The 20,391-nt window shown below is 36.6% G+C and overlaps 1 protein-coding gene across 1 annotated transcript in view; it reads right to left on the minus strand.

Annotated features, from left to right (window-relative positions):
* Positions 1–520: 520 nt before the first annotated feature.
* The window catches only part of LOC121406967 (pollen-specific leucine-rich repeat extensin-like protein 3), a 74,487-nt gene continuing 54,616 nt past the window's right edge, over positions 521–20,391 (minus strand). Inside the window, exons 7-8 of the mRNA XM_041597840.1 lie at positions 2,834–2,932; positions 521–583 (exon numbers count right to left, since the gene is read on the minus strand). Coding sequence (XP_041453774.1) covers positions 521–583; positions 2,834–2,932 — 162 coding nt within the window. The remainder of the gene's footprint in view (positions 584–2,833; positions 2,933–20,391) is intronic.

Consider the following 20,391-nt stretch of genomic DNA (forward strand, 5'->3'; position numbering starts at 1 on the left):
AAAATAATTTTATCTCCAGCTGCATGACTGGAATCTGTAAATTCAGTCTTTGTCTTTTCATGCCTCATCGCCAAAAAATTGCAGTACTGCAAAGGGTGAGCTGGTAGATGATTGCACACTCATCTACTACTGATTCAACTACTACAACCAAATTTAAAAGGATTTGTAAGATGGTGGGTATCTATTTTGTATCGTCTTCATAATCTTGTAACATACATATGAATAATATATTGTCAATTGCTTTGAACTTCTTGCCCTATTACATAAAAGTTACTATAACAGTAACTTTACCGTCCAATGACCACTTCCATGAAATCCATGATTTTGATTGGCTGTTGAGCAACGTCACTATGGCAGTTACCATTGGATGGTGAAGTTATTGTGATAGGGACTGCATAAGGACCTGGTCGTAGATCGTTTGGAAGTGAATGTGTAATGTGATGGGGGCTAATATGATAGACCATCCGATCATTAATTGTTAATGTTCATGCTAATATAAATGAAGATAAGTGGGGCACCTTCATGAGTGGTTTGCTGACACGATTATCCAACCTGGGAGCTGCAAACCACCCTCTGGCCAACTCTACATGAAGACAAAGAGAATGATAGATGAAACAAGAGAAGAGAGAAAGGGGGAGAGAGGAGGGGGGGGGGCAAGAGAGGAAGGGAAGAGGAAGAAAGAGTGAGAAAAGAGAAGGTTATGAAGAGAAAATGTAAATAATTATGTAAACATATAGATTTTACACATGGGAAAACAGTAATAATTAAAATAATAAATAAACATTAAAAATATGATTGAAATTTTATAGAATTGTTGATTGCTCAAATTATGCTGGCAAGAAATTTGTAAAATTAACCTTTAATGATAAGGAACCTGTTAGGTTATATACTTTATTTCTGCTTGTAATACAGATGATTTTTTTTTCTCTCCAAATTTACAAATTTTTATTTTGACACATCACAACTCGAGCACATGACTAATGAATTAAAACAACTACTTTTCAAGCAATCTACACCATAATTAGATGTTATTAAAGATTAAACCATACACCGCCATTAGCTGGAATAATTTTTTGATAGCCAAATAATCATTCTTAGTATCCTGACACAAACATTTTTACCAAAATGGTTTAGATATTAATATCCTTGTCAAATGGTTAAGCAATGCATTGAGAAGCACTGTAAAATGAAGCTACAGTCAGAGAATTATTTCCAACTTGATAATAAATCACCTCTTTGTTTTATATCTGAACATGGTACAACTGCGTAAGGCTTATTTCACACTCTTCACACTATGCAATGAAATTGTATTTGTTTCTTTTGGCTATTTTTTTCAGAATAGATTTTTCGAGATTGAATATCAGTGATTGAAAAATGGACAAGAAAGCTTAGCTTCAAATAAAAATGGACAAAAAATAGACCCCTGAACACATTGTGACATAAAACTATATACTTTAAATGTTGAGTTCATGGGAACATGAGATTATGCCTTTTGCATGATGAATTTCAAAACATATATTGTTATATCCATTAAAGCCATAGAGTGTGCTGGCATTAGGAAAAACAACGTTTTATGTTTTACACAAAGGCAATGAATAAAACCATGAAAGGGGGGGGGGGGGGTAACGTGCATGAAGAAAAGTCATTTTTCTTTGATGATATGATTCTGCTGCTTGATTGAGAATATGACAACACCAAATGCAAAGGGATTTTATAAAATGAAAGCTTGGGACATATAAAAAATGGCAAGATGATTAAAATTGAAAACCATTTTGATAAATGTATAGGATGCAACCAGAGACTGTGTAAAATGGGGGATGACTTGGTTTCAGGGAAATTTATAACATGTAAAAGCAAGGATATAAATTGAAATGCACTTGTGATCATTCAGGAGTTGGTATAGCCCTTCAAAGCATTTAGAAACTGCAATTATTTAGCTTGAAATGGCACAAGGTTAGATCATAAAATAAATGAAGTTATTTCGAAACAGATACTATACTTGAAAAGGGTTGAGGATGTTAGAATCAAACTAAAATCTTATACCCTTTTCATAAACCTATCCTCCAATTAGCCGCCTAAGAGTAATGCGGATAATTCAATAAAAATTGCGTTCATAAACTCCGAAAATAAGCCGCATTATTTTTACGAGCGCCCGTCCTGAAAAAGGCGGATAATCGCCATGACAACTGGACACGCCCCCTCCGATGCGGTTGTGTTGGAAAAGGGTGACCTTGTGACCGCACCATGGCAATTATCCGCATTATTTGGAAATGCGTTCATAAACTCAAAATCTTATCCCGATGCCGCTATTATGCGGATAATAGCAGCATCAGAGTAATGCGGATAACTCTTGTCCTCCTCCAATTTTACGACCAAATTATGCTGCTATTAGCCGCCTAATTCATTTTAATTGGGTTTATGAAAGGGGTATATAAGAGTCAGAAGGTGTAATTTCCTTGGAAAATTATTTTATCTACACATTCATTTACATTATTAGAAGCTTTAATTAAAAATGCTTTTATGAAATGAGTAATTTCTGCTAACAAGGACCATTATAAATTGTAATATTAGCAATTCAAATTCCATTACATAAGAGGGAGCTGCTTACGTGTGACCTGACAAAAACTAACTTAACCATTAATTTTTCTTGGATGGATTTTTACAAAATCTTCACCACCACATTTCTTTGCTTTCCAGTTATAACAAAAACCAAAATGATGTCAGGGTGGATGCCCCTTTGTAAGGACCCACTTGCCTCCTGGAACCATGTGGTCCATGTACAAAGTCTATGAGAATGTCAAACTTTGGTAGTGATTGAGTTAATATTGATTACCTTTGGTTGGAAAGCACCATGGGCTCCTGAGCCAAAGCCACTGGGTAAGCTGGTTGGAGGGAACATTGGATTAATAGATGGTGGTACACCCATTCCTAGCTGTAAATATACAAAGAATAGGAGAGAGAGAAAGACAAAGAGAAAGAAAATAATTATTTAGTTTTAACATGAGATGATGTAAGGTCTCCTTCACAAAAAGTACTATTACAGCATAATTATATGAAAAATATTTCCATGGCCGTGCACATAGGCCTATACCATATATCTCATTAAGTGCAATTTGCTTCAAGACTTCAAATGATATTCAAAAAAAATTATTGGTCTTCTCTTGCTCACATATATGTAGAAGAAAAAAAAACAGGGAGGGGGTTTTGCTATGCAACCTCCAAGTTTCCAAAGTCTACCTATCTCTATTTTTCCTCACTTCTAGACTAGGTATGTACGAAATCCAAATTTGATTGAGTAAAAACTATACATCATAATTATATATAACATAGGTAAGCACATTTATTCAAGTCAGTCATGAATAATGTAATGCCTATGGAAATTTAATCCACTCTGGAAAAATTTTGAAATTAATTAAAGAAGGTTAGGATTAGTCACATTGAATGCAATGTTTCACAGCAAGGTGAAAAACTAGGATAATTATTTCTCCAACACAGTCATAGGTTCAAGAAAAAGTGGTATCTAGGTCATCACTGGGAATAAATCAGAATCAGAGAGAGAGAAAAAGTAAGAGAGAGAGAGAGGGGAGGATAAAGTCATCAACGATAGATCAGAAACCAAATTCCACGTCATCAATATCCTCCCGATCATCCCTCTAAATCTCACACACATTGGGCTCCGGAATCCCTTAATCTGACCGGATAAATCCGAGATTAACCGCGCTCTGGAGCTAAGAAATCCCGGTTCAGTGTCACTACCAATAATCCCCCCAAACGGTCAATTTAGATCTCTCTCTTTTCCCCTTTTGTCATGGAAGTTGATAACGTTTCTTTTGTGTCTGGCGTCTGAAAGCGGCCCCACGACTGCACACTGAATCATTCGATCAATTTTTAGGACGAAACTCGGCTCGGTTGGATGAAGTTGGATTTGCGCATTACAGTAGATGTATCTGCAACTTTGGTAACTTAATTCTAACAGCTTGAGGCAAAAGAGATGGAGGATATAGAGATGAATACTAGATGTTTATCTATTTTGGTAGGGGGTATTTTTTGGTAGATGTTTTCTGGTCTGTTCTTCAGGTAAGCTAGATCTACAGTAGTTCAGTATCAAGAGAAGGGAAAAATAAAAGAATCATTAATTTCCTATGGTCATTTATGGTACTGAATGCAAATAGTACACATGCTACTAAATTCAATCGATACATTATTTTCCAGAAGAAAAGCATTTTTCCATTTCCTACTCAAAACATATTTAGGTAAAAAAGGGGAAACAATATTGGAAGGAATGAAATAATATTGTTCTCGTTTTATGACAGCATGGTATATGTAACTGCAAACTCCCACTAATTCAATTTCATAAAAGTATAATTAATTTAAATCACCTGCTTGAGGAGGCAATGGATACTAATTTGGCAAAAAGTCATTGCCCCCTTTCTTTCTTTTCTACGTCTTTCTTTCTCTTTGAACATGTTGGGGAAAGAATAACCGGTTGGTTAGGGATGCATTACAATATCAAAGAATTGTGGCAGGAAATACCTGGGGGAAAATACAATAAATTAATCTAGACAGACTTGATCATTAGAAAGAATAACAAGTAGCATATCTAGTTCGAGTAGTCAGACATCTGGCATTAATCCTTTGGAAATACTATACAGTGACATGGCACAATTAAAATGATCCGTTAATCCATAGTGGTGAAGCTATGAAAAAAAAATATTGACATAATCTCAACTATGAAATGATATGGCAGTCTCTCTCAAAGATAAAAAACAAAGATGAATCAAACAAACTTTATATTTTCATCTTGAATATGATATACCTTGAGTCTTTCAAGTCAACAAGACACATACCTTCTCAACACAATATTCATATAGTTTAAGAGCTATTCAAATCAGTGAACACCATACCAACCAACTTGAAGATATGATGATCAAACATTGAAAATTGAAGAAAAAAGTTAAGGAGCAGTATCATATTCATGAGGGAAACAAAGTCTTTCAGAGTATTATTTTTTTTCCCTGGCTTAAAAAAGAATGATTCCAAAGAAAAACTCACATAGACAAATGACAGCATAGTATCAGGTGGTACTGGGAAGCAGAAAGTCATTAAATATGGATGATGTTTGACAATGTCCTTTTAGTTCTCCTGTAAACAGAGCTTATCTGCATGATGGGATAAGCCCATGATCTACCCTAGATATTAACAGACAATAAATGGTGGAGTCCTGGCTGCAAGGGATGTACTGAACTAGTTTTATCAGCTGTTCCACAAGATGGGAGTGTCTCCTGTGGCATTTCTCAGTCATTTCGCTAATGCACAATACACAGAAAGCTCTGGAATAGACAGAAGCACTGGGCATGCTTACCAAGTCAGAGTCTGAACTGTTGTTTTAGATATATTACCTTTGTCAGGTTGCAAATAAATACATAACTCCAAATATGACATCCTTTGTTTCAGTCATTTTTTTTTAACTGTACACTGTGATGCATACAAGAACAAAATAGCATCTTATTCTACATTCAACAACCACTTCTTAGTTAACGCATACCACAGTCACTAGTACTACCTATTATGATTCATATCCTGCCATCATTTACTAAGAAGGGAAAATGGTTTTGAAAAGCAATTACCAACTCTCCTTGGTCAGCCAACAATCTCAGTATCTGTACTCTGAAATTCAAGTACTTATTGGCATGGTGCTGAACCATTTAAAGTCACTCAAATTTATCACAAATAATGACACTTAACATGCCTAAAACAGCAGTAGTATCCTCTTGATTGTTATTAATTGTCATACTTAGATCCCCATTGAGTTGGCCTGGTTTCCTATCATGCCAAAACTGATTGAGTTGTTGAAGAGCAATTATACTTTCAACATCAAAATATGAACTCATTAAGAAGAAGTATTAACTTTCGTTTTCTACTCTTGAATACATGAACTTTACATATAGTCAAGATATACTGAATAGTTAGAAGTGATCAAGTGATACAGATTGAAGTGGTATATTTCATAATCTCCTGCCCAAACACTTAAGTCACAGAACTAGAACATCGGCAGTAAGTTTGTCCTTAATAACTTCCCTTATCAATTCTGGCATTGCAATGCAATTTGCTCTGTATAAAAATCTTACAGTATTTTCCCAATGAGAATAAAATATATCAGTATTAATAAAACATCCTTCTACGCTTCAAGGAAGGACAAATGAAATTTAGGGGTTTTTTTTGCTATATTTTCTCAATGAAATTGAGCATGCAATTTTTGCAACTCAAAGTACCCCCTTTCTATTTCTAGACATTGAATCCCCTCTATAATCTCACATTACAGTGTCTTAACTGTCCATTAATTACCACTTTCTCCATCTTATAATGTTGTTTACAGTTTATGTCCCTATATAGAGTTACATCATCCATCATCCATCTCTATTATGGAAGGGTGAGGGTTAAGTCAGGGTGTACAACCATGCCATGACTTTGCATGAAAACATTTATGTGCACCTGAACAAAAATTTGAATGTAATTTATTGGAGCATTGATCTTAACTGTGGATTATTGGAAATGACTCCTATGATCAGATGGAAATTAAAGGCTGGTTAAATAAACTGGGAGAAGAGACTGAAAAAAACAATTAAAAAGTATGTAGACAATAAACTAAAGACATGATTTGGGATTAAGAGATAATAAATTGAATTATAATCATGGAAGGTTTGATTCAATCGTCACGAGTTGAGAGAATGACATAGTAGGTTGTGACCTAACATTTTTAAGATCCTGAACATTAATTTGTTTTCAATTCTAATATGATCATTTGGAATTTCATCAACGCTTTAAACCTTTAAAAAATTAAAAACACCCTTTAAAAAAAATGTTGATATCATCCCCAAAGACACTACGATTCCAATGATTTAATTGCAAGATATAATTCATCAGTTCATGAATGCTGTATGATGGCACTGCCAAGGCACCCAGTGAAAATATACAACGAAATAGAGAGGGCACTTTAAGGCAGGTATTATGACGAGGCAGTATATTATCTCTTGATGAAATTAAAGCATAATTACCAGCAGATATGCTCTAATATGAATTCCTGAACACAGGAAACGGGGTGCCGAAATATGTGTAATCCATCCCACGACACCAAACAACTTCAAGAGATCGTCTGAATTCGATACGATCAAAATTGAAATTATTTCTGGTTAGATGATAGAAATGGCTGGCTGAATTAGGATCATTAATCCAATTTGCTGCATGAAATATGACCGTCAATCCAAATTTACTGTAAGAATCTCACAAATGTGTGTTCACTGGAACATCTCTGAGGAATGCTGAATAAACTTGACGGTATTTTTGTAACCTAATAAATAGACATTGCCTAAGACTGCCATCGCAATCTCCATCGGGCATCTTCCACCTAATTGAAGGAAGGAAATTTTGGAGATTAATCTTCGTGGGGGTATATTGGGGAAATTTATTAAGTCTTAATTGCGTGACTTTGAAGACGTAAAATTCGATAAGAGCCTTGTAAATGCCAGGATGGGTTAAAGCAAGAAAAGAGGGCGAGGGACAATTTTGTCTTGGCGATGGTTAAAAGTAAAATGAAGACATGACCATGTGTTTGTACTTTATCATGATGGTAGCATGAAGATGTAAGATTGTATGTTACTCCCTTAGAGGCCTTCTCACTTCTCAATGCATGGTGGGAGAAGGGGTAGGAACATGAGGTCATTAGATGTGCTACATTAGGGTTCTCAAATCAGTAGCCTCATCTGGTCTCAGAAGACACGACCTTAAACTTTACTTTTACAGTTACATCTAGGATTTTTTTCTATGAAGGTATAGCCATTCCATAAGCTCTTGATATGTTACATGTAACACTCATCAAATTATTACAAGTTGAAGCTATAAATAGAAACAAAGAATGAATAATGTATTTCATCTACCATACTCCTGAATTAAATCATATCTCTTATCTTTGTTTGCAAGGCCCAAATCATAAGTCATCTTCTAAGCTTTAAAGCTATAACCCTAAATTGTGACTAATATGATTTAACCATTCCTACTTGTAGAGCAGGATGCTCCAGGAATACAATTAGAAGGGAATGCCATTTTATCATGTTGTTCTCTCCATCTCAAAATTTATTTGAATGATGAAGGCACAGTAGGGTCCAGGCAATATATCTGATCAGATCAACTTCAATCTCCCTGTATATATCAGCACAGATTGTCTGCTTAACATACCAGGTCAATCCTTTCTTACCCAAATAAACCCTGTTCCTAAAGAATGGATGCCCTCTCTGGGAGATTGAGGTGTATTCCTAAGGAATGTTTGCACCGCAAGGTGTGTGGGTGAAAATACTTTCTGATAGAAACAGCGCTCCAAGTGAATAAATGGCATGTGGGAATTGTAGGAGGTAATCTCATTAGTGAGGGCGGTATATGGCGTAAACCTCATGAGAGTGCTGGAAGGTCTTGAGGGGTTTGTTTGGAGGAGATCGTTCCTAATCTTCCCAATATCCGCCTCCTAATCCTAGACTGCAGTCCCTGTGGCCTGCTTACCATCATCAACCATTCCCTTCCTACATCGAATTTACATTCATTTTGAATGTATTTTTTTTCACGTAAAAAATGATGGATTTAACTGCTTTCTTGATCTTTAGTGATATCATTTTAATTTCAAAAGGTGCCTGTCACCATCAGGTATCAGCCTGTCAAGGATCTTCCTCTCTTTACAACCAGAATGCTTGTTGAAACAACTCTCTTGCGAATAATGAAACAGTTCATCATGCACCGTAGAATGACTCATGATCTACTCCTACGTACATGTATCCCAATCTCTATATTTTTTAAATATGTTTAATGAGATAGGTAATGTTTTCAGGGAGGAACATGCATACTCAGCCCCACACATATATCATGGTGTCTTGTAAAACCACATGGGATTAAGTTGTTGTGAAGAGTCTGTCACTACTGGGCCGATCCCATTAATGCCTTAGATTTAGTTCTTACATACACAACACCTGTTCTACTTTCTTTTCCTGTCACAACCGTTCACTCCCGAGACCGAAGCACCCCACTCTACGTGCCCAGCCTGGCTGGTACAACGACAAGGGAGTTACACTAATGGGGATGGGGTTAAGGGTCTCTGATCATCATACGTAGGGGTTGGTAAATCCCGCCTGGCCTTCGGTGCTGATACGGTGTGAGATCCCGCTAATGCTACGGAAAAGCCTGCTTGGAATCCATCTTAATGCAGATGCATAACAAACGGTGGAGAGTGAGAGAAGGCTATGGTGTAGACAGACGATTTTAGAACCGACAGTCATCATCTTTGAGGTGATCTTAACTTAGGATATGAGGAAGGTGAGAGGAAAGACGCAAGTGAGTAAGGAAAACAAACGCGCTTCAAAAGTACACCTTAACCCAGTCAACCACCTTCTCTGTGTCTCTTTTTCACTCTTCTCAACTCTATTTTGCTTCTCTTTTGCAGTGATGTTCATATTTTTTTTCCAACATTGTGAGGTTCTTTTTGCTCGTGATTTTCATGGATGGAACCAAAGACAGGAACCATATTAAAGAGGGTGATGATAGACTCTGTCCTACCACACTTCACAAAATGCATCACCAAGGGATTCCTCACAATATTGGATGAATAATTTTACCCCAAAATTGAGGATTAGGAGAAGGTTGTGGGGTAGTTTGGTATATAAGCGCCCTTTCTTTCTTCCTTTCGGCCTCGCTCGGAAGCGGATTATCGCTGGGGTCGACTTACAAACTGAAACATTCTGTCGGCAGCTTGTGTTGTGGGGCTATCAATTGCCAGAGCGAATTACAGGAGCGCTACATCTCCATCTGCCGTGACACGAATAAACAAGACAACAAATAAATGTGAAAGTCCACTGAAAGCGGCGTATTGATTGATGGCTGGTAAAGTGCACTGCCAATACCACTCTCAACAATACTTTATTTAGATTGAGAAGAGTTCTACGTCATACTTTACCTACACATAACCCATTTCAAATTCAATTCTCTTCTATCTTATGTAAATGACCTCAGTTGTGGTATTGCAGAATGTCAGAATGTGGACATCAAGTGGACCGAACAAAGAACACACTGAACACGTATATTACCTCAAAAAGCTCCCATTACATCCCATAAATTTTTTATATATATGCATGAGCCATCTCACAGCTAATTTCGTTTTTCGTCTTTACCATCAAGCTATCGATCTTATTTCAAAGCCCTGCTTAGCAATCACGTACACGATATTCCATGGATATTTAAAATAGTTTCCAGATAACGTTGAAATGAGAAAATTTGCTGCGTAATTTCATTTCACATGATAACAAATTGACTAGTTACACCACGTCATGTTCAATATTCAATTAAAGCTTAAAACTCAGTGTCGAGGGTGCATTTCTTTCTGTCCCACTGAGGATATCCACAGCTGTCTGCCTTGTTTGTTTATGTTATCACCATGGTTGCATCAAATTAGCCCATGATGAGTAACCAAGAATGATAATTATTGACAAATGCAAGCCCCGATGGAAGTTCACACGCAACACTGATTCGAGATAAATCTCAATATACACACATAATCAAGATAAATTGGGGACTCAATCATTTCATAAACCCCTTCCCACCTCACTCATCAAATTAGCATGTAATGATAATTTTCCCCTTTCCTCTCAGAAAAAGCAATTAATTTATCCCTGGCTCCCTGCCACTAAAGTGTCTCTAACTTGTAGCATCTTACTTTTATTTCTTTATGAAAACTGTTGCACTTCATAATTCAATTTGGTTGGACAGCTGCTTAAGAGCTAATCACAGCTAATTTGCCACAAAAATGGAACCACGTGATCAGATGGGCTCACGTATTTCCTCCTCTCAAATGTTAGGGAGAGTAACCGGGGCAGGGCCCACAGAGGCGACGTCAACAGGTGGCAAACATACCAAACCCCTCGTCTAAAGTGACTTGATAAAATGAATGTGATTTCGACCTGGCATTCATGTTTCTAAGTAGACTTGATAAAAAGAATCATCCCTCTCGTTGATTTGCAGTGTCAATTTTTTTACACTGAAAATACATTCCTTGGGTTATATAATTTTATTCAATACTATGTATGAAAAGTTGACAGCCTGAAAAACAAAGGACCATGTTGGATCCAACAGATCTTGTAACATCTATACACTTAAACAAGCTCTTTTGATATAATTTTCTCATTTCAATGAGTCACAAACCAGTGGAAGAGGTGATAACATAATCCATAGATGATCTGCATATCCTTATTTTTTGCTTCTACAATATGATAAGTTACTCATCTGTCCCTAACAAACATGAATATAACTTAAGAATCTGAAAAGCTGGATCATGATTCATTATTTCTGCAGTGTGCAAAGAGAGTGCAAATTGCACTTCAGGTAGAAGAGAATTACATAATGCTTCAGAAATAATACAATCTCTTTTCAGCCTTTCTAAAGTTTCTGTTGTCATTCTGTTTCTATAACTGAGGTGCTTGCTGAGATGTGTACGTAAAAAAATAACCTCTGAAGCAAAAATATATAATTTCTTGAATTATATTAGAGACGCTGCAGGGAGAAAGAATGGCATCATGACTTTCCTCACTGCTGTTAGTAAGATGTCTAGTAATGAAAAGTTATCATGTGTGTAGCTGAGAACTTCAGAAAAACCATGGATAAAGAACAAACCAAATTTTAATATTCTAGTATTGGTACAGTTAAAGCCTGCCCCTTTCGATCTGCCTCTCATGTAGATATTTGAGAGGGAGGTTGTGATGTAGCTATACCAATTCCATACCTTTCTATCACATTAATGATAGATGGTAGTGTTTAGTAGAACTGTAGGTCCACTATCCCACCGCTGCCACCAATAATTGATGTGGAATCCTGGTTGCAAGACATGGCATACCCTGTCAATGGATATTATAGTCTCTATCACACATCAATTTGACACTTGTTAAGCCCATTTCCTTCCCACTTCCTTAGCCTCAATCCAGTATAGTGCCACTCGTGCTCGCGAGACTCTTCCCCCCCTCCTCCTCTCGATCTCTCGCTTTCGCAAGGTCATGCGGGTGAGTGCGACTGTCTGTTTGCCTACGAGGTAGAAAGGTCAGGTGGAGGGATTGTGGGAACGAGCGATGTTTGTTTAGAAGACGAGGATGGGAGAGGAAGATAGGGGGACGAGGGATGAGATGGGATTTAATGGCTCAACGATTGGATAGGAATCATCTCTAATGACTAGTTTGGAATAGGGAAGAGGGAGGAGTGAGCAATCCTATCTTGCTGGTCTTCTAAAATCAGCCATTTTTACTCTCTTTTGACATTTGTAAATATACATCAACCACGGGTTGACAGGGTTACAAAGGGTAAACATGAAAGTTCAAATATCTAAAATTGGATATCTTGCATGCTCTAGAAGCAAAGTTCAAAATGGAAATCAACTTGCCAGAGGATTATAGATTGAAGAAAAGATAATTTTATTTACCGATACCATATTCTTATTTCTTTATGTTGCTGTTTATTCATTGCACTATTATTGTTTTTGAGATGTGGTAAGCTCATTTTTTTGGACTGCCACAAGTGACAAAGTCAGCGGAATGAAAATGTTGATAAACGTAAAAGGTCATAAGAATTAATCCTCATAAAAACAATTAAAGCCACTAACAATCCCCATAGCCAACCCTTGCTAAATGAGTCAACACTATTCTTTGAGTCACTACATGGCTAAAATCCTCAGATAGTTATAAATAACCAAGTAGGAGAAAAGGCGAAGATTACGTCTCCAAATCCTTATTAACCCTACTCTAACCCGGCTTCCCTCGTTCTAAAAAACAGAAAAATGGGAAATAATACCCAGAAGTGACAAGTTGGCAGCTGATATAATTCCAAGGGATGAATGATGTGAATAGTGTGTCGCCTTTCAGCTCGATGTTCCCTAACAGCTTTCATCATTGACTTACCTCAAATACAAAACATTTTATTCATGAAAAGGGTTGGAAAAGCAATTCTGATTGAAGCAGTCTCTCCCAATATCAGAATTAGATAGATACCAGTTATAATCTGTCTCTTAGATATTGATGACAATAACATTCTATTTGTTATATATATTTTTAGTCTTTCCATCACTTACAGCAAACCAAAGAAGAACTCTCTCCTTATCTGAATGACAAACCTCCCATTTAGTATAACTCTTTGCTGACAGAACCTTTAACATGTTTGCCATTTTTAATTATGACTAAACCCAAATAACATTTCAGCAACTAATGGGAGAGTTAAGGGATCAAACAAGTAAAGCCTTCTGTCACCTGACGATATATTCTACCAAAACCGTATGATTATTAGGAATTTATATCAAGTGATGTCATTGTATTGTGCCCCTCAGTGAGTCAACCATGATCATAATGGAAAGATCTTTTGTGATTATAAGTCAACCTATTGTTACCCTCCTCTTTGATCCTCCTCAAAACTAAGGATTGTACAATCATAAAAGCAGACACATAGAGTAATCATACGCAGACATATGGACTTCTATGATAAGATTTAAGTATAAAGTGAACGCACATCCTGTTCATGAATGAATTCTATAATGAGTCTTACAAGATATCAGACTTTCTTCAAGACAGATATATTGTACACTTTTAAAGGGTTTTTTTGTCCTATACAGATCTAGTAAAAAGAAAACCTTCAATTGTCATTTCTCAATCATCTATTGACTAGCTAGTTTATAAAAACCTCACCATATGACGAAATCAGATATTTCCACACCACTTTTGTCATGTCTAATGTAGTAATTAATGATTGAGATTGGATTGCATGGAACATATGATGCTGTGTACTAGCAAAAACAGTTTGAAATCATGTAGGTAAATGAAAAGTAGACAAAGACAGTCAATTAATATCTACTTATATCAAAATTATACACAATAGAAAATAAATTGTTTTTCAAAAGTGTCACATATATGAACATATTTTTAAACAGTATATTCATATCAAAGTAAGATAGCAAATCAGATTTTTTCAGGCATCTCTCCAACTTTGATTTTATTCAAGTCTTTTACAAACATGATGAATAAAAAGAGGATTTTTGCTTCTATCCTGTTACCCCTCAGAATAAGAGATGAGATGTCAGGACACTACTGAGCATGACAGATGGAGGTCAAAGGTGAAATTAAGTTCAGGTCATCCAGTAATGTTTTTAGACAACCTCCCAGATAGCTAGTAGATTTATCGCGTGCCTCTGTCTTTTTCAATTTTTACTCCATTCAATCATGACCCTCTTCAATGCACAATGACAGATAATGCTACAGAGTTTGGAATACGAGAATGCAACATCTCTTTCGCTTTCAATCATGTGTTTCCATCTACATTGTGTTGCATCCAATAAAACATTGATATTGATTGAATATTCATTGACACTAATTGAAACTGACACTCCCTTGACTTTCTACAGTTTAAATATTAATAAAACAATCAATATCCAGTGGTTAACTTACATTGCAGAAGTTGACTCTGCATGTGAAAAAAGATAGAAATGAAATTGGAAAAGCTCATGAAGTAGAAAGAGGTATGTTTTGACATGCCAGTGTATGAGAGCTTATTTTTTCTTCACCAATTTGTCTGTCTTATCTACATCAGGTTGTAATCACAAGAGCAACTTGTATCTGGCATCCTTGATTCTTTAACTCAAAGCAGCTACCTCCCACCACCTTTATCCCATACCGGGTTTACTTTGAAACAATATTGATTGGAATCATTGCTACTTACAGGTTGCCATTCTAAAGAGTTACTTATCTCTGCAAATTACCAAAACTCCCTGATTTGATTTAGACTGTCACTCCTAATAACACGTGGGATGATTCGAGGCAAATGTGAGAATTCACAACGGATGGCCAGTCGCTCCAATACTTCTCCCCATCGTCTCGTGAGACAGCACGGAATGTTGATTTCATGTGAAATATAGTTTCTTGCGATAGCATCGGGAAATTAGCACCAAATTGATCCAACAACATTATCAAGTCACTTCTACTTAAACTAAAAATCTGAATAAACATTCCCAAGTTTGTTTAATCATCACGTTGCAAAGGGCAACTCAACGTTTGCCATATTTTGATGGGGAACAGGGACCGATCCGAGGAAAGGGTGTACCCTACGTGTCAGTCATCATTTTAGAAGTTCTCTCTATTTCTTTATGTTGTTCATTTGTACGTGATCCAACCACAGGGACTATGAGTCTGATGTAAGGCTTATGCTAAAATCACAGATGTCAAATGCATTATGATCAAACTTTTATCAGGAATTCAATTCTATCCTCATGGTATTCTCCATATCTTCACACCACATGCAAAGATCTGTCATTGTAATATGTAGCCTAAAGAAGAAGAGAACAAGTAGCACATTGCTTTCCCTTGTGCCTGATTAATAACCCTCTTGATATTAGATAATTGCACATTTTTGGTCATCAAAAACAATATTGATTTATTGTCCTGATCAAGGATTTTCTGATGGCAATCTATTTGAAAATCTCATTAGAAATTGGAGGAACTAAAAGCCAGTTCAGAAACTGACTTTAATCAGATAACAATAACTATAACGTGGGTTTATATACCTTCAAGGGTTTCATCATGGCCAATTTCTAACTCCCTGGAAACACCTCCATGCTGTAGCAAGCCTGATCAATGTATATTGATATCTTATTATGGTTGGTAATTGGATCTATGTGGTCATATTAGTGACAGTCAAAGAAACATGAGCACAAAACTGCCCAAAGTAAAAAGAAATAAACCAGACCCGCCAAAAAAACAACAACGAACAAACAAACTAACACACATAAAAACAAATATGAGGAGGGGAGGATAAAAACGAAGATTATTTTCTTGAATTTATACCATGGCTCAGCACACCCAGGTCAACACAAGAAGTAGGAAATCTCCTGCATCAACAGCAGTTGTTGTCCTGCTAACACACCAGTGATTATGAGGTGAACACACTGTAAAGCTAGAGAACTAGAGCAAACAGACTGAATGGTCATACTGTTTGATCCAGACCTCCAACGGGGAAAAGTACAGCATAGCCCTAGGGAGGTCAGACATCTTAACATCTCAATTTGGAAGCAATTATTAGTCTAAATTTGTGTAGGAAATTATTTTAGATTTGCATTACATGGTTGAAATAGAGAAATGGAGAAAGTGGGGGTATAGTGCATATAATGGATTAGGGCAATTTACTGCACAGGGCATTTAAGTGATTTAACAAGGCTCACAGACAAAGAAAAGTAGCTGTTTATAAAAGTCTGGGGTGGATAAGTTGACTATGCGTTCAGAGATTTTTACTTGGCAGCAATTATGATGAAATAAACACATCAATAAATGATACAAGCACAATGATGACAATCGTATTTACATCAATAGCAGGAAAAGTAAAGAATCCATGTACATTACACCATCAGTGATCTACATAGAACATGAAACTCCAACATAGCAAACGCAGATATTTTCACCATATTAGGTGAAACATATTTTGGAGGTAGCTTCATAACAGGCGGCCATTTTGACACCCACAAGCAGCTCGCCTAGCAGGATGGCAATCAGCACTCATTAGCTAACTGATTCAATTGGAACCTATATCGACAGGAAGCTGGAGCTAATCGAAGGTCAGAGGTCATCACCACTGTGATTGTTTGGTGCATCAATCTGGCACAGTGGGATACGACTTAGAAAGGAAATTGGCAAAATTTCTATCAATTTGGAAGGGGAAAATGTAGATAACACTGCTGGATACGTAAAGTCAGTTATACCACAGGATAAACATATACTTTGATAGGTAGAACCATGAAAAATAGAAAGTAACATGTACGCTGGTCTACCTGGTCATAGGTCAAGACCATAGACTTGGCAAGCACCTGTACAAATTGCGCCTGCTGGGTTGGTAATGAAATTTGTTTGAGAAAATTGATTAGATTATACAGTAATGAAGTTGGGCTAGCAGGCGACGGACATGCCTCATGTTTGAGGAAACCAATATTAGATGGTGGGGCACTAAAGTATAGTGTTGTCCTCTGGATGATGTCTGCTAGGGGTATTAGATATTATGTCAATATCATCACCTATGGATATCAACCAGAGGTAATTTGCTCATAAGTGCTAGGATGCAGGAATCTTATAGGCATCCATGGGTCATGTGTCACTATGTAATTATTCAAATGAATTTGACATGAATAGAACCATGGGTCTTAGACCTATCAGATCTTCATCTTATTCTTTTTTTTTTTCTCTAAAATTTAGAAAGTGATATCATTTATTGTAAATCTCTTTCTAAACAAACTTGGGTAAAATGAGGTTAATATTAATACAATTATTGTTACCCTTCAACATAAGGAATAAAACATAATCCCTGATACACATACAATGGCTTTTTAAGCCAGCATCATGTTGCAATATGGAGCAATATGGACATTACCATTAACCCTAGTTACACATACTAGGAACAGTTTTGTGTCCATACATGGGCTAACTTCAGGTCGCCTTTTCTCATGCTGATACAAATAATAGTTCAGTGAGTGGCTTCAGTTCACTTTCAGATGTATATGTCACAGGGGTCTTTGGAGCACAAGATGTCAGACTGAAAAAATAGGCATGCAGGCAGGAGATCTGTGATAGTGTAATGACTCGAGATCACAACCAAAATTAAATTATTTACCGTCGTGATTCAATTCTTCCATGACAAATAGAAGTTCCCTGAAGATTTAACTTGACTCACAGCAACAGAAGTGGAGAGAAGGTTTGGGGGAAAAGGTAAACAAACTCTGACAAAGAAATTTGTTTTATTCATGGGGTAGAATGTCTTCTAACATTCAGTCAATTCATCTTGACATTTTCAGTAATCACCTGGCATTAAGTATCAAATTGAATCAAAGAGACTACATCCGTATTAAAATATTCAAACTTTAATATCCTGATTAAACTATCTTATCTCACAGACATCTTTGATTTAATATGCATAACATTCCATGCAATCAAAATGCAAAGATTTATTTTTGGATGGTTTAATGGACACTCCCAACTCCCCTCTTTACTACTTGTCTGAAATTTGATTGAATTAATGATGTTTGCAAGGCAATTATTTTCATCATGTTGCCAAAACTGAACTTATCCAGTAAAGTCAACAAGAGCTCACCTTAGGTCTCTTACGTACTTCCTTACCCTCACGCCAGCACATAATTAATTTGCTGAAATGATGAAACTGAGGAGAGGGGAGAGGAGAGGCCATAAAGTACACCTTGCCTGAGAACACTCTTGTTTAATTATCAATCCTCCGACTACAGTATGAATGATCTCCATCATAAGACTCTGTCCTGACAACCTGCTACCTCCCCGATCTCCCCTCGCCTCACCTTAAGAAAGTAAATCCGTTTACAATCATCCAGCCCACTGATAAAGTTAGTACTTCTAGTCCGTATCTTGTGATAAGACGCAACAGTGATGATGGTGGTGAAGTTCTGCAGCATCATCCTAATCATCGACTTGTATTACGTCTTCTCCCGCCTACAGAGTCCTGTTTTACTTGGCTCAACTAAACAAATCTTGTTTTACAAGAGTTATTTCTGAACTTGGTTGACTTGGCACAGGCTTAGGTGGGTATAGGGTGATGCTTTAGGAGAAAGATAGACATCTAGGCAAGAAAACTTAATCAAGCAAGGTATTACGTCTTTGCTTAATGAATTCAATCAGGATTTAATCATGTGATGCCTTGGAACATGTGGTCTTCCCTGTGGTCTACACGTTTGCAATATAATAAACTAGGCATATATGTAGCCCATTTTTGGAATAGCTAATCTTCATGTAGGTTAAGTAAAATCTTTCAACAATCCAAATACGAATATTCGCAAAGGATGGAAACTTGTTGCTCAAATGCAATGACCTTTTTAAAAGCAAAATAAATCCATATTTAAAAAGACATACATATCATCCCAGTATATATTTTGCATGCTTCTGAATGCACTCAAATGTCCTCAGGAAAAAGGGGAAAAATGGATTTTAAAAAGTTTTCTTTTTCTTCTGTTTTTACTCTAAAAACAATACTTAAATGGGGGAAGACTGGAATACAGTCTGAGAAAAGATGACAAGAAATTATCTTTGTCTCCTCCTATCCTCCATTTCTTAAGTGATTTTTGACGAGGATGATATTTGAAGCAGGTGTCCTAAAGCTATAACTCAGTGTCACTCCTTGTTTCCTCTCATCATCTTGTTTATGGACACAAGGGACAAGGGAGTGCATTACTCTGCAGAAATAAGAGCATCATCAGGGAAGATGGACAACCCATGTGAGACAGGGATGTGTCTCCCTTCCAAGTATAACATGCACGGAAGAAAAGTCATCTCTCAGTTTCCTCTCTGCAGTTCTGTTTAAGAATTTCTTGGTACCTAGGCTACAAAACACAATACGGAAGGAAAGGGTGCCACCAAATTCTGGAGGGATCGCTCTTGTGGAAGCATTAGTGGTTTGTAATTTCATTCCAAGCAGGGTGAATAATTCCAGGAGGAAACCAAAAATCCTTCCCCTCCCCACAAACAAAACCAACCAAAGAGTAAAGAGGAAGACATGATGATCAGGGAAAGCCTCAGGTGTTTACTCATGTAATGTTCTTTTTGGTGGAACTCTGCTTATCCTCTTGTAGCTCATTGTAATTCTGTTTGGCTTTCATTCTTTATCCTCACATGACTAGTTCTTACTTGAATCCTCCCTCTCCATGTTTATCATCAATGTAACAGGAAGTGGGATGAGTTAACAAATTTCGCTCCTTCTCTTGAATAAGGGTAGAAGGAAGAATGAGTTGTTCAATGTCTGTGATGCCCCTCACCCCCCCCCCTCCCAGCAAAACCTACCCCAACTCCATATCACAAACTACTCTCTTTCGTCTTTCCTTAATCAAGGAAACCTTGAATGTGATGTTGTCAGGAATATTTAAAAATCAATGCTAACATGCAACATTCATGTAAATCTACTACACACTCACTCTCACCACATTTTCAATGAATCCGCAATAAGCCTATCTTCCTATTTAAAAGTCTATATATCTTCATAAATAAAGGGAGTGATATTACTAATAAGGTAATAAGTAAAAGGTATAAGGTTTAAAAAGTATAAGGTATAGTATAAGGTTTACTATTATCTTTGATATCGATTGCAAGCCAACAGGTCCCACAAATTTGATTTGATTGTAAATTTGTATAAAGTCAAAATGAAGGGTGATATAAACCAAACAACCTTGAAGTGCAAATGAACTGAATAGGTCTGTTTATGCTCCATATTTAAAGATAGAACATTTTCCCAGAATCAGATATTTAAGCACATTTCAAGAACCCTTAACCCGCCAATCTACCA

The sequence above is a fragment of the Lytechinus variegatus genome, chromosome 2 (genome assembly GCF_018143015.1).
Source record: "Lytechinus variegatus isolate NC3 chromosome 2, Lvar_3.0, whole genome shotgun sequence".
In the NCBI taxonomy this organism is placed as follows: Eukaryota; Metazoa; Echinodermata; class Echinoidea; order Temnopleuroida; family Toxopneustidae; genus Lytechinus; species Lytechinus variegatus.